The sequence below is a fragment of the Excalfactoria chinensis genome, chromosome 2 (genome assembly GCF_039878825.1).
Source record: "Excalfactoria chinensis isolate bCotChi1 chromosome 2, bCotChi1.hap2, whole genome shotgun sequence".
In the NCBI taxonomy this organism is placed as follows: Eukaryota; Metazoa; Chordata; class Aves; order Galliformes; family Phasianidae; genus Excalfactoria; species Excalfactoria chinensis.
In genome coordinates, this window is record NC_092826.1 from 77,214,407 (window position 1) to 77,240,145 (window position 25,739).

At 43.8% G+C, this 25,739-nt stretch overlaps 1 protein-coding gene across 1 annotated transcript in view; it reads left to right on the forward strand.

Annotated features, from left to right (window-relative positions):
• PHLPP1 (PH domain and leucine rich repeat protein phosphatase 1) overlaps nucleotides 1-18,684 on the forward strand; it is a 133,943-nt gene extending 115,259 nt beyond the window's left edge. Inside the window, exons 11-17 of the mRNA XM_072329061.1 lie at nucleotides 2,106-2,306; nucleotides 3,239-3,401; nucleotides 7,746-7,876; nucleotides 10,818-10,922; nucleotides 11,865-12,059; nucleotides 14,521-14,749; nucleotides 16,637-18,684. Of these exons, the coding sequence (XP_072185162.1) occupies nucleotides 2,106-2,306; nucleotides 3,239-3,401; nucleotides 7,746-7,876; nucleotides 10,818-10,922; nucleotides 11,865-12,059; nucleotides 14,521-14,749; nucleotides 16,637-17,764 (2,152 nt within the window). The 3' untranslated portion in view covers nucleotides 17,765-18,684. The remainder of the gene's footprint in view (nucleotides 1-2,105; nucleotides 2,307-3,238; nucleotides 3,402-7,745; nucleotides 7,877-10,817; nucleotides 10,923-11,864; nucleotides 12,060-14,520; nucleotides 14,750-16,636) is intronic.
• The last annotated feature ends 7,055 nt before the right edge of the window (nucleotides 18,685-25,739 follow it).

The window sequence follows — 25,739 nt, forward strand, 5'->3', positions numbered from 1 at the left end:
TACCCAAAATACAGATTCCTCTTAAGGCGCCTCTTCCTGGGAGGTGTTCTGCTGCTACTTTCTCATCTCTGTCCTATTCCTGTAAAAGGTTATTTTTCCCTCCATCCTCAAACCTTTTTATTGATTAAGCCTTTCTAAACTGAGCTGGAGATGGCCATTTTGTACTTTGAGCAGTACAAAAGGTACCATGGCTTTAATGTTAATCAAAGTGCCTTTTCTGTGGAAAGAGTGAAGATTGTCATGGATTTCAGAAGCAAGTTGTCCAAGCAGTAGTTGTCCGTACTTTAGGCCTTAGGTGTGCTTGTTGATGTTTAATTAAATACAGAGGCCATTGATGTGGTATGCTTCAATTTAGTAATCCAACTTCAAATGGGTTTAATGTATGTGTAGTTCATGCCTAACAGGCAAAATTGAGCAGCATCTTTTTAAAATAAATAACATTGAAAAAACCCTTTCAGTTGCTTGTTCCCTGCTCTGTATTAATCCTTCCTTTCCCCTCCTCCTTTGGAGTTTTACCACCCTTGTGAATAATGAATGAGCCTGAGGATTAAGCTGTTTCTCCATGGTGGACTCCTCTGCCTGTGTAAAACAGCTAACCTACTTTTTGTTCTGTGCAGTGCTGAGAGATTTCTGATTCTAATGGAAATATATATTTTTTTTAAATCCTTTGACATTCCGTGTGACTTCTCCGTAGCATGTCTGACCCTTATTTGCTGCTGAGCAAGTTTCAACCAGCTGCGGCTCATGCAAATCCATTTCATTCATTAATAGACCTAAAGGTCAGTGCCAGTTGCTGCATGCTTAGGTGGAGCAGAGGAAGAGCTATCAATATTTTATAGCTTTCTCTTAAGATCAATGACAAGAGCACATACGCCTTTTGTGTCCTGATCTCTGGCTGTGTAGGCTTCAGCTAGCTCATTTCTGAGTCCTGTTTCTTAAATGCAACTGGAAGTATTGCGACTGCCATTTCCCATTAGGTGGTAGGAGCACTGCAGCCTGGTTTGAACATGGGTGCTGCAGCCTGACAGGCGTACTTCAGTAGCTCAAGTTCAAGCACAAGAGGAGGAAGGAAGAAGAGCAGTCTTGTATCTCTTGAAAAGGCACGGTTGTGCCAGGGTTAATTATTAAAGGCTAAATGGTCTTAATTTTCCATTTGTTTGGAATTGTGTGAATTTTAACCCTTAAGATACCAACAGAATGTTTCCCTCTCTGCCTCTGCCATCACCGGACTCACTCGGAATATGAATCATCTGGGTGCAGAGTCTTGCTGAGAAGAGCAGGCAATGCCTATTCTTCTGCAGGCCTTGTTCCCACCCTGGGAAGGGTCCTCTGAGAGGGAAAGAGTAACTTCCTTTCCCTATTTGTTCAGTCCTTGCTGCTTGTTGTGGAATTCAGAAAACACTGACAAGGATTTCTGCTAGGGGAAGGGTGATCCAGAACTACATACAGATCTGGCTTGCTTGCTGCACAGATCAGCAAGCATCTTACTTTTTAGTTTAATTGAACACTGGCTCTGTTTCTCTCTAGAACACTTAAGATAAATTACTGTTTGGGATTTTTTTGTGATTGGTGTTGGATCTCAATTGTCCAAATATTCAAAGAAGACTCTTTATCATATTTTGTAGTTGCTTCAGGCCTGCAGGTTTAAAACAGCAGAATATAAATAACAATCCCTAGCTAGTATTTAAAATTCTGAGAAGCTAGTTGACTTCTTTACCAATGACTTCTTAGTCACTTGAAGGGTAGCTATACCGTCATGGTTCATTAATGATGAATTTGGAATTCATTTTTATGTGGAACAAATATGGAAATGATGTGGTTTGTTCTTACCTGAGGGTACATCTGTAGCAATGTTAACTGTATTGAGGTTTTAAAGGGATAGAGGCATTTTGACACACTCATTTTGCTGGTGCTTTGTTCACGTAAATGGGCACCTTTAAAAATGGAATCAGAAGTATTATTGGTGTAAGACTAGATTTCTCATTTTTCTGTCAAGAGAACTTGTGCTTTTGGCCTTTGTTTTGTAACTATCTGAACTTACAAATGTAATTTTTGTTCATACTTGTAGACAAAACTGAAATCCCTTTCACAACTTTTCTTTGCAGCCTGAGATTTCTTAATGCCTCCGCCAACAAACTGGAAATGCTTCCCCCAGCCACTCTTTCTGAGGAGACCCATAGCATCTTACAGGAATTGTATTTGACCAATAACAACCTCACGGATAAATGTGTACCCTTACTAACAGGCCATCCACACCTGAAAATCTTGCATATGGCTTACAATCGCCTACAGAGCTTCCCTGCAAGGTGAGTAACTGGTTTTACTGCCCTGGCCCACTGATGGGCAACATGAAACATATTCATAGCAAAACTAAGGTGCACAGTGATCTAGTGGGAAAGGTTGTATTTCAGATGTGGTGACATTGCAGTGGGTAGATTCATCTGCTATGCCCTGTTGCACATTGCTACCCATTTGCGTTACACAGTGTTAGTGTGTATTGATTGCACCTGGAGTATTTTTCAGCATGATGGCAGTACACTTTTAAGGTCAGGCAAGGAGGCCTTCTGTTTTCCCCAGCTCGGTCACTTTGCTTACAGCTGGTGGGATTCTGTTCACAGAAGACTTGTAAGCGTAACAGTCTGGAAATGTCCTTTGGCACTGGGAATGTCCTTCCACACTGGGACAAAATCCTTGTGCTCCTGAAGGAGATTCTCCCTTGGCAGCAATTTAGATGAACTGCTGTACTCTCAGTTCACTGTTTTAATCAGAAGTCTTTCAAGTGTAAGATGCGCTGTAAAGCTGATGGGGTACAACCTTGGAAAGGAGATGCCAATAAATAAAAGAAGAGACATCGCTGTCCTTGATGTGGGGTTTTGAGTAACCGGGCTTCGGTGGCAGGAGGGAGATGAATAAGTGGGTGGAGCTGAGCAGGGTGCCAGAAAATGGAGGGGGGGAAGTTGGGGTGAAGTGAAAAGCTGGAGCTGGAGGAAAGGAGGAAAAAGCGTGGAAGTGAATTGATGAATAAAGGGAATGTAGGCAAAATAAGCTGTTTCAAAAGTAGCGTAATGGAAATTGATACAAGCACAGGTTTAATTCCATGACTGTTAGAATCTGATGGGAGGAGAGGCAACAGTCGCTGCTGGACTGAAATAGTGAAAACCATTGCTCTTACCACCACTTCAGAATAAAATATGCATCAGTAGTAACAGAAAATATCTCAAAACTTTCATTCTCGTAGCAAAATGGCCAAGCTGGAAGAGTTGGAGGAAATTGATATTAGTGGTAACAAGCTGAAAGCCATTCCGACAACCATCATGAACTGTAGACGCATGCATACTGTAATTGCTCACTCCAACTGCATTGAAGTCTTCCCAGAAGTCATGCAGCTTTCTGAAATAAAGGTAAGGCTGTGAAGTATACAGTTGTAATGCACACTTGACCATATTCTGTTCTCCCCTTTGGTCTCTCGCTGCTGCAGGATAGTATATTCTCAGTTGCGGAGATCTGACAGCTGCTTTCTTGTCTGAGTTACTATTTAAAATATTCGCCCCCATCCTGCCTCTGAGAGGAAAGGAGGAAGTGCCTCAAAATCTGGTTTTACACTCATCTTTACCACATCCCATCTTCTTTGCCAATTAAGTGTTAGTTGTCTTCCTATGACAGCCCGTTGCAATATGACTTAAACATGTCACAAGAGCTATACATAATTAACACACCTAATATGCATAACTAACTCTTGCTGCTTTGGCAATTGCTAATTCTTTAGGAAGGGACTTTGTTTAGAGTGTGTGTTTTAAAAAATGCTGAGGCTGCAAAATAGGATAGGCCTGGGGGACAGAGAGAAATTCCTGGAGCACCAGATTTGGGTAGTTAGGCAAGCTACTTCTGTTTTCACAATTGCAGTCATTTTGTACAACTGGAAGAATGCTTAATCCATCTCTTGTGCATATTACCAAACTTTTCCTGACACGTTCTTTGCTCGACTGTGCTGAAGAACACGACTGTGTAGCTTTTGTGAATTAAGTTTCTGTTTCACTCTTGGCCACATTGCAGAGTATTTTGGGGTGCATGTTATTTCCATTGCTTAGAGTTGAGAGATTAACTCATAGTGCACCAAGCTTCTGGTATGACTGAAAAGTTGTTCCCTGGGTTTGAGAACTGGTTAACTATTCACGAGATCAGAACAACTTCTGTGTCCTTCATTACAGTCTGCGGAATAAAAGGCTGAGTTCTCAGACTCCTCACTGTCCTTCAGTGTCTGGGGTCATGCAGGGAAGTGGGAGGACAGTGAGTACACAAAAAGATGAGCTTTGTGGTTTTAGCCAGGAAATCTCAAACAAATGTGGATTTCTGAATACTCCTCCCTCTCTGGAACAATGGTCAGAGGAAACTGCAGGCCATTTAGAATCAATTAGAAGTAAAACTTTTCTTCTCAGAGGAAGAGTTGGGGTGGGAGAGCAAGGCTCTGCACGGTAAATATTTCTTTAAAAGTGTGAGGGCGTTTTTAACCATGGAAAAAGAAAGGAGGATAACATAAACATGTTGATCAGGAATAACCAACAACTTCCTTTCTGTTCCTGTGTTTTGGGGAATGAGTATTTTATAAAGGCATTGGTGCTCTACCATGTTTTGTAGCTGAGTAGCAAAGCATTCATGAAGACCTAGTGTTTTTTCTTTCTGATGGTTCCCTACAGTTACTTCAGTGAAAGAAATAGGCATGGATTTCACTGATAGTTCTGGGACTGCAGGAATAGTGGGACTGCCTTCATCTGATAGGGTACAGTGCTGTGGGACTTCACTTGTGTGCCTTAGTCAATACCTAAGTCTGGTTTTGACTTAGTTGAAATGAGCTTCTGTTGTTGCCAGATAGCTGTGCTTGTAGGCAGAGGGTATCTTGTGGCTTCTTGATGATTTTTCTGGGTCAGGGCTGGAGCTTGAGCTTTTGATTTGTGGCTGAATATATTATTAGGCTAAACTGGAGCTCATTCTTTGATGTTGGAGGGCATTTGTAGTGTTCCAAAGCAAGTTAAGAAGTTAAAATTTGAGTACAGGTTTCGTAGTTTGGTGAAAGAAGCCTGCTTGTAGCAAAGCACAGAGTTGTATAGTTTCATGTTATGACTGTGATTGTCATACATAATGGTTAATCTTAATTGAGGTGGCATCCAAGCACCCGTGATTTCTTGGGAAAATGTTACCTGAGGTAATGGCTGCTCTGCTTTTGTACTTAATTAGCTTGAGAGGCTGACATTACATTTTTTGAGTCAGTGCTACTGGAACAGCTAGTAGTGCAGTTACTGTTTTGTTTGAAATTGTTCCAGAGGGAAAGCTAATTACAGAAGGTCATGCTTTTGCACTTAAGGTAACTTCAGGATTTCCAAATATGAGGTCATTTCGTGAGACAGCTGTATCTAAGCTGATCTTACTTGCTACTGTTCAGGATACAGAAGTTTTGTGTTGTCCACTGCCTCAAAAAGCTCTGTGGATGTCTCTGAGATACCTTGCATGGTATCTTTTTTGAGTTGAGTTCTCATGTGCTGAGTTCTCATGTACCCACTGTCAGTCACAAGTGGAGATAACTCAAGCCCCTGTCAGCCATGGACAAGATGCACTGCATTTACACCTGTGCAACTGAGCAAATGCTGAATATTAAACACTGCACCACCTGGCCCACCCTAGCATTGTGTCCTGCACACAGTTGCTCTTGTTCTTCTGACACTCCATGGATGGGGCTAAATGAAAAGGAAATTAGAATCAATTAGGAAATGTGCTTTGCTACTTGCCCACAAAGTAGAATAAGGACTACATTTAATGTAGCTATTAGAAAGTCCCTGCTAACCTGTTCTTCAAACAATACAAATCAAATCAGAGAAATCCTGACTTGATGGATAAACTGTTCATCACTGCATGGGGACCAAGGGATATTCAGCAGACTGTCACTACCCTTAGTGTATTGGGCATGTACTGAAAACATTGAAATGATTTTGCTATTTTGTACTCCTTATTCCACTTTCATACTTTCATTTCCGTCAGATTTCCAATGGTGTTGAGCAGAGCAAGGCCTGCTGGCAGCTTTGTTATTCTGAGAGGCAATTATTGGCTCTCTGGAAGCAGCAAGGAGCAGCAAAGAAGTAAAAAAAAGACAAACAAAAAAGCTCATCTGCATAACTCTTCTCCTAAGCTGTCTGCTATTTAGTTTGTATGATGGATTTTAAATTCTGATTTCCATATCAAGTTTAGATAATGTCAGCAGTTTGTTCTTCCTACATGATTAGTCGTCCGTATCAGACAACCTCAGGATTTGAGATTTGGGTCATTATGTGTGTTGCATATATTTAACAGCATTTGGAGATCTTTCTCTTCCAAATTTTACTGGGTTATCTTATGCTTTTTTTGTCCAGCTTAGGACCCGGTGTCTTTGAATATACCTAAGAGACTTTTGTTTTCATGCTTTTTATCATTGGAAATTACATGTCAGTCAAAGTGTGCAGCTAAGCAAATTCTCCCTGTAGCCTGCCTCCAACTATTCAGTCCTCGGTTTTACCAGAGGTTTTAAGGTCTATTTTCTTTTTTCCAGGTTGAAAATAGGAAATTATCATTCTGAAATACGTGGATAGTATTCTTGGTTAAATATCAGCCTCTTCTGTCCTCTAATAAAATTTTGGCTGTTTTTTCTTGCTATACCTGCTGGTTTTGTTCAGGTTTTTGTGTACTGACTTTCCATACAGATATGCAACTTTAACACAGTTTGGTTTGGGATTTTGTCATTCTAGGGCACTTGCTCTACCTGGTTTGTACTTAACTGGTGCATAGCCAGTGGGATTCTCTGCTGGTTTTCAGTCATTTTTTTCTGGAATCATGGAATTACTCAGGTTGGAAAAGACCTCGAAGATCATCAAGTCCAACTGCAGCCTAACCATAGTACCCTAACTCTAACAACCCTCTGCTAAGTCATATCTCTGAGCACCACATCCAAATGGCTCTTAAACGCATCCCGGGACGGTGACTCAACCACCTCCCTGGGGAGCCTATTGCAGTGTTTAACTACCCTTTCTGTAAAGAAGTGTTTCCTAACGTCCAACCTAAACTTACCTTGGCGCAACTTGAGGCCATAAATACTTGAGTTTTAATTTTTTTCTACTTATTAAAATAACTTCATGTTTAAACATGAATCCTTCTATGTTAAAGCCACACTTAAAACTGCTCTGGTATTTCGTTATTTTTCCTCTGCTCAGCCCCACTCCATGTATTTGTAACTTCTTATTTTCCAAATCCTTCAGTAGATATCAGCTTCAGAATATGTTTGTACCTGTGCTGAATAAGTGAACTTCAGAGGAGAGATTGCTGTGACAGCATCTTAGAATTCCTAACCTCATTTGTCTGTTTCCTTTTTCTATTATAATTTTCTATTACAAACCATTTTCATCAGTGACATTTTTTTCTTTAATACTCATCTGTTAATAAAAATACGGTGATCATATTTGCCCCTGAAAAGAGCAGAGACAAGCTTTACTAGTTTTGCAATAAGGTTACACCTGGTCAGAAACTGAAATGGAGCAAACATGTTTCTGGGTGTCCCAGGCATCTGGGAAGAAGACTTTGTAGATGCCATATGAAGAATCACTTAAATGAATCATCTTAGGCCTTGACTGCGGTCTCTCCTATTCAAGCAACATACATTACTGCATTTGATCACAAACTGATCTTAATGCCAGCTGGATTCTTATTTGATTGCTTTCCTTTTGCAGTGTGTGGATCTAAGCTGCAATGAACTGAGTGAAATTACATTGCCTGAAAACTTGCCTCCAAAACTGCAAGAGCTGGACCTGACTGGAAACCCTAGATTGGCCTTGGATCACAAAACCCTTGAGCTGCTGAAGTAAGTTGACTTACAGAGTGGAGAGGGTGCAGAAGAAGGAACTAGTTTCATGTCCATGTTACTTCTGACGTTAGATTGCACCATTAAGATGCTGATAGCTGCTTATTATTATGTTCTTTTCTTCATCTGTTTGCCACTGTGCTTCCTGTTACCCCCTCACAAAACATTTCTTGTAATCCATCATATCCCTCTCTGGGATGCTGTGTTTACTTCCTGTCTGTTTGTTTCCTGCTCTATGACTCAAGTGCCATTTGTAACTGAAATGCACCAAGTGCCTTGTGCTGCCTCCTGCAGCGTGTGGTAGAAAAGTTGCACTAGAACAGATAATCTGTGGGCAGTGGTGCTGCTTTTAGCCTTTCTTACGTCCTGAAGGGAACTGCACCAGCTCTGTTTAATTCTGAGTCTCTTTGATCCCTAAATACTGAATGATACCAAGAATGGTTGATAACCTTCTGAGGGTTGAGTGTTGCTTTGTGTAGTTTGCTTTTAAATGCTTAAGATCAAGCACTGAAGTATTAAGTCCCATTATAATAAGTTTTTATAGATAAAAAGCAAGAGTCTGTGTTCTGCAGCAGACAAAGGAGGGGGGAATAAGGCTGGAAGGGATGTCTTTTTCTCTTAAAGAGCTTCTCATTTTATGCCAGAAATGGAATGTTGCTATGATTTGTAGAGAAGTGGGTGTGTGCTACCAAAGCTTTCTTAATGGTACCTGAACTTACAGACCCTCACAGACCCTTGTGTATGTCCAACAGTCAAGAGAGGCAAGCTCATCTCTTGCCTATTCATTAATCAGGCTTCATGCCCTATAGCAGCGTTATGCAAAACTAAGACCTGGGCTGTAGAAGACTAGCATCACCCAGTGCCACATCGTATTTTCACTGACATATTACATTGTCTTCACACAATTCACAGAAACTTTTCTTATGCATACATATATATTTTTCATTCTTTAATAAATTATTTGTCTTACAACTTCAGACCTATTCTTGTGTGAGTAAATAACCTTCAGCCAAGGTCAGGTGTTTCAGGTCTCCTTTGGGATATAGCGGATGTCTGTATAGATGCACAGTGATCTGCCACAACTGAACATGAGAGAGGAGATGCTCCTTGCCCTTACTTTTTGTGGCAGGCATAAAAACACTTGTGCTCTTGGTGCTTTTTATATCTTTCTTCTGCATGTGAAAGGCAGCACTCCATCTGTGCCCCAGCAGGAATCAAACAGGCAGTAGGTTAATATGTATTCTTGCTTCTGATAAGAAGGATTTCAGTAGCAATTATAATGAAAAGGGGAGGGGTAAAAAGAATAAATAAACGCTGTTACTGTGATGTTTAGGAAAGAGCTTCTGTCTCAGTTATAACATCATGAACTTGGGGAAAGTAAAGCATACTGTATGGAAGCCTTAGCTCATCTCCCTGTGTAGGATATGCTGCTGGGTACTGTTCCTTTATGAGCACATGGTCTCCTTGTAATTACACCAGTGAGGAAGCTGAAGGCAATGCACTGAGGTAGCTTTTTCTCTTTTTTTTAACCACTGCTGGAAAGCAGTGATACAGCCCTGGGTCCTTGGCCTGCCCCAGGGTCAGTCAACACAGCTACAAGAAGAAACTGGAAAACCCTTCTGATCCAAACTCCTCTGCTCTGCAGGATAAGTGCTTTGCATTAGAAGCCTGTGAAGAAAGTGCATTTGCTGCTGTATTTCGTAGTATTTTGCAGGTACAGGCAGATGTAGATCATCCGCTACTTTAGAATAGATCCAGGTTTCCAGTTTGATCAGGATCAGATACTTCTTTTCTGATGCCATTGGTGAGGTGTTTGCCTTATGTTTGTCACACAGAGGGCTGCAAAGCCAAGGGCTCAAAACACCAATGGCTCTAACATGATTTTTGTGGCTTATTTGCTTTTAGTGGGCCCTAGCTGATGTATGTCCTGACTATTTGCATTAAAAGAAATCAGAGTGGAAGTGACAGACCCTCGGGTTATTTGAGGAAGGCTGTGAAATGTGAAAAAGACTTCCTTGTGTGCTCAGGTCAGATGGGGCTTTGGATAGGGAAAAATGAATCCTCTCAGCAAACAGTTAGACCTTTCTGCTTGTCCTTTTATGATTCATTTGGCTCATGAAAGGTTTGGGTGCCTTTGAAGTTCCTGCTGTATGCAGGGAGCTTGCTTTCCCTGCCTTTGGAAGAGAGCGGAGGGAGCACAGGGCAGGTCATTCCTCCCCAGCAAAGCCAGGCTATGAAGAGAAGCGCATAAACAGATAGGGATGGTCCTTTTTCAAGTCTTTATTGCGCTATGCGAGGTATTTGAATTTCAGGCTAGAGGCTATGTTGGTAGTAAATTGGAGGGCAGAGGATCAAGGGCCCAGGTAAAATCTGGACTGTAAAATTATGGAAGGCAGAAGGTCTGTGCTCACAGCGTGGTCTGCAGACCTGCTCTTGCAAGTCAGGACAGTGCTGGGATGGAGCTGATTTCTGACTTGTGGGCATTTTTGTAGTAGGCTGTTACTACATGTTGCTGCTTCTGAAGACTTATCTTTTAATTTAGGGGATGATGCAGGTCATACGAACTTGTTCTTAACATGAGTGAGAAGGGCTTTAGTTGAAAAATCACTCCGTATACTGGCTTCCATTAAGTTGGTGACAAATTGGCCTTGTGTTCCCACTGGGTCGAGCTGTAAACAAATAGCTTAGGGATGAGGGTAGGGAGAAGAAAAGCTGGGTAAGCAAACAGTGCAGCTGACACCCTTATAGAGACTTCGTTATTTACTGCTTTTTTGTTCTTTGTAGTCAGACACAGTAGAGTAACTGCTTTAGATGTCCTGCTTTGTTTTATTCTATTAAATGTATTGCTGAGAACTGGGAAGAAAAAAACTGCTGTTCTTAGATTTTAAGCTGAATCGTGTCAGCCTGTGAATCCAGTGCATCTTTTCCTTTCTTCTTACAGCAATATCCGTTGTTTCAAGATTGACCAGCCCTCGGCTGGTGATGCTTCAGGAGCTCCGGCTGTGTGGAGTCACGGTTACACAGAGGCGTCAGGAGTTAAGAACAAGTAAGAGCTGGCGTTGTTCTTATTATACAAGCATCCTAGCAGCAGAGCGCTTCTATGCAGATACAAAGAGATCCGCTATTTCAGTTTCGGGATGTTTTGGGCCTCACAAAGGCAGAGGCCATGCCATGACTCTATATTTGTATACTGGGCCCCTGCCTGGCTCCCAGCTTTCTTCTTTGTCAGGAATGTTGCTAAGAGACAAGTGTAACTGACGCGTTTTCTCTATGCAAGCCTTTGGTACTTGCGAAAGATCGGGGCATTTAATAGCATTTTCCTCTTTGCAAAGCTTCTTTTATCTTCAACTAAAGGATGTTTACCAAGCAAATCAGAGATACTAAAGGAAGAAGTAAAATGGCCAAAACTGAATATTCATAGTATGTGGAGCTTCTGTGACTGAGGCAGCACTTGACAAATAACACACCAAGAGTCTGCTAGTCTCTGTGTCACTGGCAAAGTGACGAATCTTATTGTTCCTTAAATACCTTTGTAGAAATCTTTTGCTACCTAGGTTTCCCTAGCAAGTGCCAAGCAAACCTTTACTTGCTGTTTACTAATTTAACACACAGCTTGGTCAGCAACGTGCTGAGTCATAAAGATAGCTCTTGGTGGGGCAAGTGAAGTTTCAGCTAATGATGTTTGGGATGTATACCACCCCCATCCCCCCCCAACAGGCTTGTTTTATACAAGCAGGAGACCTGTCCACGTGCAGAAAAGGAATAAGAATCTTTGGGTCTTGGCTCGAATTTTCAATACATTTATCTCCCCATTTTAGCACTGTTGAATGGGCCTTCCTCTTCTCCACAGAAGAAAGCAATTGTGAGGAACTTGTGAAAGGAATTAGTTAAAACTGGCTCTCAGACCAGGCTGCTTCTTCTCAGAATGACAAGATGAGAAATCAGTGCTGGATAGCAATCTTGTTGTTCTTCTGCTTTGCTTTACTAGGTTGTGTGTGGCAGCCCTGTCAGCCAATAACTTCTGTGACAACAGAGAGGCACTTTATGGTGTTTTTGACGGTGACCGCAATGTGGAAGTACCATATCTGTTGCAGTGCACCATGAGTGACATCTTGGCGGAAGAGCTACAGAAAACAAAAAATGAAGAGGAATACATGATCAACACTTTCATCGTTATGCAGAGGTGAGTCTTGGATCTGAAGCATTTATTTTTACCTTGTGTACGCTCATTGGGCAGCTTGTTCCTTTTCAGGTTGATTGTCTTGCTCTTCACTTGCTACAAAAAGTGGGAGGGAGGGAGGAATGGTTTGGGGGGGAGAAAGGTAGTTTCTGGCAACTGTATATTCTTTCAATGCTGATTTTTTGGATGTTGCCTTCTGTTCCTTTGGGATGTGAGGGGAAAAAACCCAAGCCTTTCCCACACAGCCAAACATAAAGGATATCCAACCTCAGTTTTTTTCTTCTCTGTCTTGTGACTCCGAATGTGCTATAGTCAAGACAGTGTCATGAATTTCTTGATCATCTTTTAAATTTCCTTACAATTACTGCCTGCAGAGCTTGGGCTGATTCTGTTTCTTTCTGTACCAAGTCAGGTTATTTAAAGCCATGCAAATATTAAAACATGCACTCCCAACTCCCTAAAAAGAAAAAGTCTGTCTTGTCATTTCTTTGACCTAAGAATATTATTTGTTCAAGACCCATCTGAAAAGACTGTGACACAATAGATGTGAGTGTAGCAGCAGCTGCGTGTGGCGGTTTGGAGACCTGTGTGTGTGCACGCTCTTCTAGACAGAACAAGAAATTGTGCTTGGAGGGACACTGAGTGGAGGAGGAGTATGGAGGGAACTGTGCAAAGAGAATGAAGGGGTCAGGGAAACAAGAGAAAGCAAATGAGCAGCTCCCAGATGAAGGAAGCAGGTAGAGTTGAAAGTAGCATCTCTTGTCATTCAGGAACTACAGCTTTGGAAGGGAAAATATTCAAATTCTGATATTGGGAAATAGGGGTGGCAGGATGGAATTGAACCCTATAAACAAAGGAGAAAATGCTGCCTCGCATAATTGCCATGGTTAGGTTGGTAGCTGAGGATGTTGCCATCTAATTAAAACCTTCAAGAACAATATAAACATTGAGTACTGAAGGCATTTACTGGTGGCTTTGTTTCCCACTCGTGGACTTTCACAGGAATGTACATTCCTGCAAAAGAACTGTATTTGTGGGAGGCAGGGCTCGAGTCAAAGTAAGCTAACCATTCCTTTGGTGAACCAGAAATAGCATTCATTCTAGTTGCATGCAGCCATTCATTGAGGATTATTACAGATACTATGCAGCATTCCTAAAGTGCTTTAAAAAATAATAATAATAAACAGAAAAGCATATTGAAGCCCGGGTGCAAGTTTAGTTGTGCGTTGTTTCCCCAGCATTTTGAATCAAAAGTTGTTGCCAGCTGTACTTAGCCTTAATGTAGATTTTAGTAACCTCTGTAATTAGCTTTCCAGTTCTTAATTACTGCAGGGGAAGGCCCTGATAAATAACATACTGGCAAGGATAGACGGGTTTTTTCTTCAGTCCTACTTCATTTTACTCAAGTAAAATTACTAGTATTGAAATGAACTTACATTTTAATGACAGGATCCTGAAAACTTTACTTTTATCCATGCTTCTTTGTCCTCGTTTCTGTTTTGTTTTTATTGTGACCCCTGCTGAAACAGCAAACAAATATTTCAAAGAACCTGTTTCGTAGAATCATGGACTGGCTTGGGTTGAAAAAAGCCCCAGAGATCATCTAGTTCCAACCCCCCTACTACGTGCAGGGTCACCAACCACCAGACCAGGCTGCCCAGAGCCACATCCAGCCTGGCACCCACAGCCTCCATGGGCAACCTGTTCCAGTGTGTCACCACCCTCTGTGTGAAAAACTTCCTCCTAATATCTAACGTCAACCTCCCTTGTCTTAATTTAAACTATTTAACATTTTAGCAACCAACATGATAACTAAAAAGTGTGCCTTCTTATCATGCAAATAATAGCTACTGTGTTGTTGGGTTTTTTTGGTTTTTTTTTTTTTTTTTTTTTTTTTTTTTTTTTGTCATTGAATCTTTGAAAGCATTATTCTGAAGGCATCACAAAACAATGAACCTATGATTTCTATTTCTGCTCAAAACTAGGATCTCTACAGTTAAAATTACTGTTTTTCATAGTAAAATCTTCAGCTTCAGGAGCCCAAACTCTGTTTAACGCAACTTTCTTTGTGAGCTCTACCTGTACTTGATTTATTAGCCCTCAGCACTTCTCTAACCCTCTTTGTTTCCCTCTGCGTGACCTTTAAAGTAGACTTCTTTCAAATGCAGAGAAAGGGATCTGACTGTGTGGCTCTTTGGAGTGCAGAGATTTTTCTAAAATTGATTCTAAGATTGGAGTATCTGCATCACGCTGGAAATAGCACACAGCTTGAGTGCTGTATGTGATGACTCTGCAGTGCTGCTACAGTGTCACGGTCTTCAGTGGAGACTTTTGTTTTTGTCCCAGTGATCCAATAGTCAGTGTCCCGAGTGCTCGTGGTTGCAGAATAGCAGTTGTTTCTCAGTAGTACTCATAACACTTGCTTTTCAATTAAAGAACAATCCGTGTTTTGTTCAAATTCCAGGAAACTTGGAACAGCTGGACAAAAGCTTGGAGGCTCTGCTGTCCTTTGCCATATAAAACATGATCCCATGGACCCAGGCGGATGCTTCACGTTAACCTCAGCAAATGTGGGGAAGTGCCAAACTGTACTCTGCCGGAATGGGAAACCTCTGCCTTTGTCCAGGTGTTATGTGATGAGTTGTGAAGAAGAGCTGAAGAGGATTAAGCAGCATAAGGCCATTATCACAGAGGTTAGAGAACTCTGGTGTGGGTGAAAGGAGGACTGCTGCCAGTCGCAGCTTCCTTTGAGGATATTTGCATGGTGGTATTTGAAATTACGCATCTGCATTTGTAACCTGTAAGAGATGGTATTAATAATCTGACTTCCAGCGTAGCGCTTCTCCTTTCAAGGTGGTTCATGTCATGCAATTAAGTTGTTTTTCCATTTAATTGCCATGCTAGATTTTGGTTAGCTTTCAAGAGTGAATTATTGTGAGCATGCTGTGGTGAAATGGGAGCTGACACCTTCCCTTTGAGATGACGAGAGCAAATAATGTGTTGGTGCTGTCATAAAGATCCCCTCAATCTAGAAAGATAAGAGCTGAGCACTTGCAACTATTTCATCCTTACTGCAAGAGAGTCCTTACTCCTGGCAGATTGGCTTTGTTGTCTGAGCTGTCTGTTCCCAAAGGTGCCCTCTGACAAGTGGCTCTTGAAGACAGCAGTTGCCTGAAAGGAAGAACCTATCCTTTGCTCAGTTGGAGGGCCGTAAGAGGGGAGAAAGCTATTTGCTGCCTTCTTACAAGCTTAAAGCCACCACTGTCAGCTATGCGTTGCCTTCTGTGACATATGCACAAGAACAGAGAAATGTTGTATGCTCTCAATGGGGGAGGAAAGGGCAAAAAACTCATGGCTGTACACCCATGAGCAGGTATGTGTGTGTAATAAAATCGTGTGCTTGTTAATCTTGCCAAGAAGAGGTGATGACTGGAATCTCAAACGTGACAAGTTAGAAAGGAGTCACTCCAACATAGCATGCATCACTGAGGCACACTCATTATGCTCTGTAAAGGAAAAGGGAAATTTCTGTGCTGAATCTTGAGATGACTCATTGATTTCATGCTTCGTTGATGGCTTATCACTTCTGTTAGAATCTTAATAGGGAAGTTAACAAGCTGACAGGGTTTTAAAGGGGAAGCCTTTTTTAGTCTTGGTTTGTTTTTCTGTGGTTACTTGCTGTATAATAACTGCTGCTGTCATCAGATGCAACGAATGAGCGTAAATCCTCACCTCTGCTGTTCATCTCAATCACATAATTAGCGGGCTGCAGCTCTCTCCACAGGCTGCCAAGTAACCAGGCTTGCTGTTTCAGGTGCTTGCTATGCTCATTCTGGCAGCACAGATCCTAACCAGGACAGAATTCTGGGATTTGGATGGGAATGGGATTTATGTCCCAAATATGCCCATTTTTGCTGGTGCTTTCCCTTCAAACATTACTCTTCCTCTTTTTGGAACTGTTATTTATCAGTGGAAGCACAGTAAGTAATTAGAGCATGTAAAACATTTCACTACAGTGCAGCTGACTGCAAAATGCAGACTCGCTCTCTGCTGCATTTGACTTCCTTCATTTGAAGCTTTTTGAAATGAACTTTTGTTTCTGAAGTGATGAGCCAAGATGAAACCTACAATTGTTACACCTGCAAGAGAAGAGTCATAACTGAATGACCTGCCCCTATATCAAATGGAGCTGTGTATGACTTTGCCCTGTATAAAGCCAGATATTGTGGGTGAAGGAGGGACAGTTCTGACTCACAGGTAAAACATTAGTCCAGTTGGCTCTCACAGCTGCAGGAGCAGAATAGATGGGTCTTTGTTGCAGACTTCTGCTTTCTTGGTCTGCATAGGTGGTGCTGATGACAAACCAATGGGGTGTAGGAAGCTGAGTGTAAGGTTAGAAAGCAGCCATCATTGTGTTCTCATCCCAGCTCTGTCTTCTTGCAAGTCGCTTTTACATTTGCCCATCAGTCAATGGCTGTAATTGGGATACTACAAAAACAGGCACAGGTAAAATGTAGGAAAATGGGAGAGCCATGTATCTGTTTGCCTTGTTTCCAGTTTTCTATCCTTTCTCATTTCAGGATGGCAAAGTGAATGGTGTGACAGATTCAACGAGAATCTTGGGATACACATTCCTTCACCCAAGTGTTGTGCCGCGTCCTCACGTCCAGTCCATTACCTTAACTCCACAAGATGAGTTCTTCATTCTGGGGAGCAAGGGGCTGTGGGACAGCCTCTCAATGGATGAGGCAGTGGAAGCAGTCAGAAACGTGCCTGATGCACTGGCAGCTGCCAAAAAGCTTTGCACTTTGGCCCAAAGTTATGGCTGCAACGACAGTATCAGTGCGGTTGTGGTACAGCTCAATGTTACAGAGGACAGCTTCTGCTGTTGTGAACTTAATGGGGTCCCACCCCCCAGCCCAGGCATTTTCCCCCAGTCTGTCAATGTGGTCATCAAGGACAGGCCAGCGGATGCTCTTGGGATGCCATCTTCAAGCAGCGGCATGGCTTCAGAGATCAGCAGCGAGATCTCCACATCAGAAATGAGCAGCGAGGTGGGGTCCACAGCCTCCGATGAACCTCCACAGGTAGCCATGAACGAGAGCAGCCCAGCCTATCCTGGGGAGCAGCGCTGCATGCTGCATCCAGTCTGCCTGTCCAACTCCTTCCAGCGGCAGCTCTCCAGCGCCACGTTCTCCAGCGCCTTCTCCGACAACGGCCTTGACAGCGATGACGAGGAGCCAATAGAGGGGGTGTTCACCAATGGCAGCCGCGTGGAAGTGGAGGTGGACATCCATTGCAGCCGAGCGAAGGAGAAGCAGCTTCTCCAAGTGCCTGTGGAAGCCAGTGATGAAGGTATTGTCATCAGTGCCAACGAAGATGAGCCCGGCCTTCCCAAGAAAGCCGAATATTCTGCCACAGGCACGATAGGGCGTCGGAGGGGCAACGGCTCTGTGGCACCCCAAGAGAGAAGCCATAACTTGATTGAAGTTGCAACAGACGCACCGCTCAGAAAAACAGGGGGATATTTTGCTGCTCCGGCACAGCCGGACCCAGATGACCAATTCATCATCCCACCAGAGCTGGAAGAAGAAGTCAAGGAGATCATGAAACAGCACCAGGAACAACAACAGCAGCAGCAGCAACAGCAGCAGCAGCGGCAGTACCAGATGGACCACCTGGCAGACTACTACGATACGCCACTATGACCCATTCTACTGCTCAGAAATGAACAGGCAAGGAGACTTGAGTGCAGGACCCAGTGGGCGCACGCTACAGCAGGGGTTTCCCTTCTACGTTTCCTTTATACACTTCCTTTTCTTTATCCTGCCACTACAGATAACTGCAGCTTTTCAGTTTGTTAGGTTTAATATTCATTGACTTTCTTCTAGAGATGCTTTACCAGTAAAGTTTAAGATAGTTAATCTTCCCTTAACATATCAAATGTAAAAACAACAACAAAAAATAATAAAAAGGTTTAATATATTGCTGAGAAACAGATGATGATGTAATATTTTTTAAAATGGCTTGTTTGTTTTGTTTGAAAAGCAGGGCAGTAGCCAGTGCTAAATGATTTAAGTAATATTGTAATACTGTATTTCTTTGAGAGAAAAGGCTTTTTTTGGTCTTGAAAATGATAGACATTTGTAGAATATGGAGACTAACTCCTAGGAGTTGCTTTACTCTTTCAGGTGACTTAAGTCACTGAGATTCACTAATTTTCTCTGAGAGAACAGTTGATTGGGAAATTACTGTAAATAGCTCAGTGTTGTATAGTGATGCTTACATGTTTTGTAGCCTCGGCATTAAGGACACAACCTGAAAAACTGACCTTTTTCTTAAGCAATTCTTTGGACCGCGGTCATGGAGCACAGCGAAAGGAGCGACTGCATACAGGTTAGCTAGAGTTAGATGGTACAGGCCATTGAAAGAAACCCACTTTGTGCTCTGGTCTCTTTCTATCCTTTTACAGACACGTTTTATTTGTGTTCCTTATTGCTGCCACAACCAGCATGATTGTATAGAGCTCATTTGCTGTAGAACATTTACAAACCAAGAGTTATATTAAAGCCGAATGCACAAATGAACATGTCATAATTTTTGTTATAATAAATATGAAATTTACAAATGATGTCTGCTTTTGTCTGAATAGCTGAGCAGCAGCCTTCTAGCAGCTTGCTGGAGTTCATCATCATACCACAGCCTGTTTAGACTGTGGCAGGTTCAAACTTCTCCATCTTAGTCTATGCTTTTTTTTCCACAGTAACTGCAGAACCGTACGTGTGCTCTTAGAAATTTTAGCAAGCAAGTCACCCAATGGCTGTGCAAAACGCTCTTAAGAGATGCTGGACAACAATGAGGAATCAGCATAGTTTTTATTTCTCAGTACAAATGGAGCGCTATCAATTTGCCCTTCACCGTAGTATTGACAATACCAGAAGACTGAAGAGGAGCAGTGCTCTGAATCGATGCCATTGGGACTGAGTAAGTGAAGGTAGAAACGATGAGGGGGTAATATGGGCTAAGAAAGGGAGAAAGCGAACACGGGATATGGAGAGGGGAGGAAAAATAGAAGGTGGAAAAGAGCTCGAAGTTAGCTATGTAAACTCAGATTTGGTTGTATGTGTTAAATGAGCAGTTTGATAGCAAACTGATAGCCATTTCTTTGTGAATCCTGCAGGAAAGGTCCCACGCCCTTCCTCAGTGTTGCCTCCAACCAACTGCTTGCTTTTCCTCCTCAGTCTCTAAAGGTGAGGTGTAGATGGCCAAAACCGAGAGCACGCCAAAGCCTACTGCTTCCAGCATGGTCCCTTTTAGAACTGCATTCCAAAGTCAGAGCTTTTGTGGCACTGAAGCGACAGGATTTGGGCAGAGGGTTTCTCGTCTGTCTGAAGAAGACATTTGTATTAGTGGTCTGTCTCAACCAGTCACAATGTGAGGGATTGATGTGTTCATGGGGCCCTCTTGTTCCCCTTCCTGTAACTGGATCAATAGGTTGGCCGTCTGGGAACATCTCTGCAAAATTCAGTGTTTTTAAACAGGGTGAAGGGTGTTTTGTTCCAGACTTAAAGGGGAATTTGGAAAACAAGGTACAGTTTTTGCAACTTGGGACTTTTCTCAACATCTCTGCCTTCTTTCACAAAGGATGTTAATGTGTTCTTATCTGGTGAGCACTGGAGCTGAGGTTACCGACTTCATTTCGGTGCATTACTCGTACGTGAGTTTATGGTTAAGTGCACAGAACGTTTTAGACCATCTGAGCAATCAGGACCTACCTGACTTGAGAAAAGAAGCAGATTTGTTAGCAGATCTGGGACGGCTATAGCAGGGGTAAGGCATGGGGTGCTGCACAGAGGGGAAGGCTTTTGACTGAAGGAAATGCAGAGCCACGCTACCTTTATAATCAAACCTTCCGAGTCCACTGAAAGTTGCCAGCAGCTGTATCTGAGACAAACAGAAATGCAGGGACAGGAGGAGGTAGGTAGCTGGAGGCAGGAAAGTGAACATAGTTGCATTGTTTCCCAGAAGGTAACTTTAAGTAGGGAGATATGATGGTATTGAGGAGATAGTCCGTTGCTTGCATGCAAGTCTTTTTTGTGGCATAAAACCTTTTTCTTCTTGCTTTCTGCCGTGGTGCTCTTACATAATGCGTTTTGTTGTGCATGAGCAACCCATCGGCATGAGTGCTTTTGCATTCAGGATAGGGCAGGGGCTCATTGGTAACCAGTGCTGTGGTGCTGCTGCCTTCCTGTGGCTTATTGCTTTCGGAATGAGCCAAATATCCATGCAGAGTGTCTCCCTCATTACTGGAGATGGCCGTGCTGCTACTGCAGTGCCCCATACGTTACCTTTTAAGCATTCTCTTTGTAATGATCTCAGCCTGCTCGCTAGCCGTTGTGCTTTCAACTCATACGCATCATGTTCTAGCAAATTGTACGTGTGTGTTTTCCAAAGCGTGACGCTGTCACTTTGGAAGCACATCCAGGAGGGGGTAGGTGTTACTGAAGTGTCACGCACCATCTGAAGTCATTCCTTAAGAATTCCCCTGACACCAGCTGTCCTCTAGTGATATCTGAATGGATGGCCTTCGTGTCCTGTGCCCTGAATCACTTCAGTCAGCCCCACTGAGGGGATGGTGTTTGAGCCCGTACAAAGTAAGATCTAGCTTCTGACAGTAATAACACTGGAGGACAGTGGCATCTGCTCATCATTTTGAGAGGCTGTGGTTTGCCTTGCCAGGTGTCACAGATACGTATGATCCCGCGTCTCTGCCTGTATCTCTGCACCAGTCACTGATGATGTCTTTTGGCTTCAAACTTGCAGCTCTGGGCTTGCAGCTCTTCATGTCAGGGGTGTAGAAAGACTTGAGGTATTTGTAGCAATGGAGCAGGACTTAAAGGAGCAAATAAAACAGCATCCTTAGCCCAGTCAGCCTGCTTTCCCTAGATGTTGCCTGCTGTGGATGGAGAGATGAGCTTGTCTAACGGGGGATGGCCCTTGAGCATTTCATTGAGCAGATCTGAGCTCTAAGCTGGAGTTGTGTCCCAGCGCTTTGGCTGGAGGGGGGTGTGTGGCCGGTAGCTGACCCAAAAAGAATCTTTTGCACTCGACTGGAGCCAGGACATCAAGGTTTCCATTAAATGACTGTGTTAACGCTTTTCTCAGTTAACCTGCTTTGCTGTCCTGCCTTTTAATTCAATTGACTTGCTCCAGGGCCAATTTGTCGCGGTATTGTTGGATTAATCGATTTGCTTCTGACTGATGCAATTGTTACCTGAGTGCTGGCACTTGCTGTGCAGTGAGGACCTGTGGGTTGTGTCTGAACCTGCATGTGCTGGAGGGACAGCTGGGCATGAGTGTGAGGGCACAGTGGTGCTAGGAAGCCATCCTGTAATAATTCCGATTGAGACCATGGCCTGTAAGGTGCCAGGCAGGGCTAGATGGATCTCCAGCAGCGGGGCCCCAATGCTGTGGTGCCGTCTGGAGTTGGTGCTCTGAGCACGGCATGCCCTTTTCCTCTCTTGTTGGATTTAGCACAGCTGCACAGAGAGAAGTCCCTGTGTTTTAACAGTGAAATCATCACCACTGACTCACAGAACAGATGGAATTGTTTCACTGGTTCAATATATGCTGTGGAGTGCTTTAAAGAAAAACTAAGACGCAGCTATGGGGGAAGGCTGGTACAGCAGAAGTGTGTGAGTCAGTGACTTATAAGATGCTGTTTCATTGTAAACCCTACAAAGGAGAGACAGGAGAAAATCCATGTGGTTAATGCTTCTCTTGATCCCAAAGAACTGCATACGTAGAATAGATGCCGAGGTGCTCTGTATTTAAAATTGGATGGCAACGGAGAGCAAAACCAACTATGCCTTTTTGAGGTTAAGAACAAATAGATGCTCATGCCCTAGCAGCCAAAACTGTGCCTTCTGGGCACAAGCACAGGCAGCTGATGGGATTGCTGGGAGTTGGCAAGTCCCTGTGGCAGAGCCTTTTAATGAGGGGCTAAATGGATTGTCCTGTTCTTTCATCACAGTGGGCAGAATTTGACCACGAGGTTTCTCTGTCACCTCTGGTACCAGCGTAGTCTTTGCGTGGGGTTGTTGATGTGCCTTGAATCGACAAAGCAGGACAGGGGAAAATGAGCCTGAAGTCACTCAGCCTGCTGCTCCTTCCTCTCCTGGTGAGCTGTGGCTTGCACCTGTCTGGGCTAGAAGCACTCTCCTTGTGATGAAGGTAAGAAGTGGCTTTCAGGCCTCTCTTTGTAATTGAAGCTGAGCTTTTGCATGTGGGGTAAAAAGTCATGTGTTGCTGCTCTCGTTGCTAATTGAAAACTACAGGGGCTCCCCCTTGTGTTACCACGGGATGAGAGAATATGGTTACAGCTTCCTTGCCAAGGGCCCAAGTGAAACCCGGTCTCCTATGCCCTTGCTCACGCCTACGGACAAAGCCATTCTGCAGTAGCCTTGGCTCGGCCCAACACTCTGCACAGCAGTAGCACTGGCAGTGGCAGGAGCTTCCTGGTAAGGCCAGGGCAGCCGTGCCCACAGACACATTCTTGTGATTTCCAGGAAGGAATAACACCTTTCCAACTGCTTGTGCACCCCAATAGTGACTGCGCACACTGGCAATCTCCAGTTAGGAAGTCCTAAGCTCCTTAGTTTTCTGTTGCCAGCTCTTGTCATCCACTCTGTGCCAAGAGCCTTGCCCCCACACACTGAGGGCTGGGAAGCTGCTGCCCCGGGTTCCTCAACGCTTTGCAGAGAAGGGCTGTGTGGGCAGAAAGTGCTGTGGGTGTACAGATGATGAATTCAGGCATCTCTTGGTACTATAAACCTGGCTACAGTGGGAAGCCTATGAGTAATGCATATGCGAGGCGCGCAGTGTGTTCAAAGCTAATGAACCTGCAGTGCTCAATAAGCAGCAGGGCGAATCTCAGCCCTTTTTTTCCTCCTGCACTTCAGCTGTCCTTGTTTAATTTGGATAGCAATATGGGTTAGCAAAAACTGAGGCTTTCATGCAGATGTCTTAACCTCTCTGCTATCCTTTCTCAAGTAGTATTTCAAAGCCTGTTTCAGACAAGTGGTCCGTACCTGTGCTTGTCTGTCTTGTGAGCCTTTGTACGTTCTGTCGAGAGACTAATTACCTGTGCACAGACGCATTCCCCTCACTTAAGCTTTCCAACATGTCCTATGAGCTCCAGCAGCAGGTGCAATGTGTGCTAATGGCACAGCTGGAGATCAATAGCCCATTTGTAGTAATGAAGGGCATCCAGCGACTTTCCAGTCCTGCACTGTCACACGCCAAAACCAATTCCATCAAACGCAGGGACGATCTGCAGACCTTGCAAGGAGCCTCATGTTTTATTTATGACGGGTGACGGTGAGCATCTGTGACACTTTTATGCTGGGCAGGCATTAAGCCACTGTAACAGATTGAATACCACCTATTCCTGGAGATGGATGAATGTGAAAGAGGTGAGTAATGACGAGTGTCCCAGCTGTCATAAGCAACGTGGTTACGGTCCTATTTGATAACTTACCGGAGCTTTAGGAAAGGGGATGTGTAAGATCTGCAAATGTAGGTGAGAGATGGGAGTTACAGAAGGCCCGCTTTGCAGTAAGAGCTCAACTTACAGTGAATCTGAGTTGAGGCGGAAAATTGCTGGGAGACAAACTCAGATGAAGGTAGAGCTGAGCTGGGGATAAAATATATGGATTAACAAAAGGACAGTTTCCACTTGAGCTGTTCTTCGGTTCTCTAATCCCTGTATGTATCCTCATCGCTTTGAAGCAGTTTCTCACGTAAACTGAGATCGCAGTTTCCTTAAAGCTGAGCTTTGAATTCTGCTCTCACACAACCGGTTTGTGTTCAGAGTTGTTTCTTTGCATCAGATACACTCAAACCGCCCTGGAAAAGGCTCAAGTCATGGTAAAAGTTAATATATTCTGGGAATGTTCACAGTCCTTCTAGCTGTGATGGTTTTATGGTTCCAGATGAGTGAATTATTTAGTAAATGTAAAGGTTATGTTGAGCCTATTTTCAGGAGCAAATATCTTCTTTCTCCACTGGCCCCAACCCCCACAGTGTTGCCTTTCACATTGAGAAAGAAGCAGCTCGCATCTTGGGATGCTAATTTGCTCCATTTTGGAATAGATTTTCCCCAGACTGAATTAATTTTAAGACAATTATTTGAATAAAGGAGACAGTCGGGCAAACGGATGCTCAGAGAGTCGCAGCCCACCGGGATGAACATTTCACAGCCGTTTGTGCAGAGCGGAGGGATGCAGAATCAGTGGTGTGGTCTTTCTTGAATGATTTTCTTAACACAGACATCTCAAATATCTGTGCCCTCTGCTTCCTCCTCACAACAAGGGCACGGGGAGGCATTCTGTCAGAAAAATGACTTCACATTTCAGTGCTCTGACTGAGATCATCTCTCTCTGAGGCCGTGGGAGGGGTTCCTCTCTGGATAACAAATGTCTGTGAGCTCAGATGGGATTTTTACTCCCAGACTGACTGAAGCTGTTTGCTCCTGCACCGAAGGAGACAGGTGTGAATTGATAGTTTAAACCCAACAGGAGTGCAGGGTGACTTTGAGATAAATCATCTATTTCAGTCAGCCCAGTGCCTGGCACCAGGGACCATCTGCAGTGGGGCTGTTCTCCTGCCTGGCAGATCCAGCTTTGACACTTGCACCTGGCACCTGCACAGGTCGGGGTAGTTGTTCTTTCATTCCTCTTTCTGAAGCTTCTGAATCCGCTCAGCTTCCCCAGAAGGCTTCCTGATGTAGCAGGATTGACTCACTTTGAGGAACTTACATTGAAAGTCTGTCTGCCCACAATGCGACCCACAAGAAATGCAGGTTTGAATTCTACCTAACACAGATTGTCTGTCCAGGGCACTTGCAGACCCCCAGGCCTAGACTTGTGGTGGGCAGGGATCTTGGTTTCCTCTGGTTGGTATATGGCCTGCCCTGAGGGTAAGGAAAGCTTCCTCTTCCCTGCTTGAGTCCTCTGAGGAGTAATCCTGGGATCTGTATTCGCCTCTGCTACATGCCCCTCCATGAAGGTGAGTGGAGAAACTGGCAATCACTGGGCCCTCTTTATTGCTCTGACCTCCTTTCTGGACCTTCTGCTTGTGGTGCACTTGCTCTCCATGTCCTGGAAGGAACCTGCTTTAGCAGTGGGTTGGACCCAGGGATGGTCCCTTCCAACCTCTGTGATTCTGTGAGGGGCAGAAACAAGGTCTTTGCAGGCATTCATCAGGCAGGATGCTTTCCTGCCACACAGATCTGGAAGGCCCAGTGACCCAACCTTGTTCTTGAAATCTGGCACATCTGCTCACGGCTCACTGCTTCTTACAATAGAAAACATCATGGGACAACACAGTAGCCAAACCTTATCCAGAAATCTGAGCTGAGACTTGAGTCACCCCCAGGGTTCTGCATCTAGGAGGACTAAGAGAGCCACCAGTCCCTACAACACCGTAACAAATGGAAGGAACTAAGGCAGTGGGTATTTCTTACTGTGTAGGTGAAGCCTGCTAACATGAGAGGCCTGGAAGCCCATGTTCCAGGAAGCTTTCTCACTTCTTACCTTCTGCTCTTTGAAAGGAAACACCGGGGCTGCAGGTTAAGTCTTGAGATAGGGAGCAGGCCCTTCAGCTGTGCATGAAGAGGCCAAG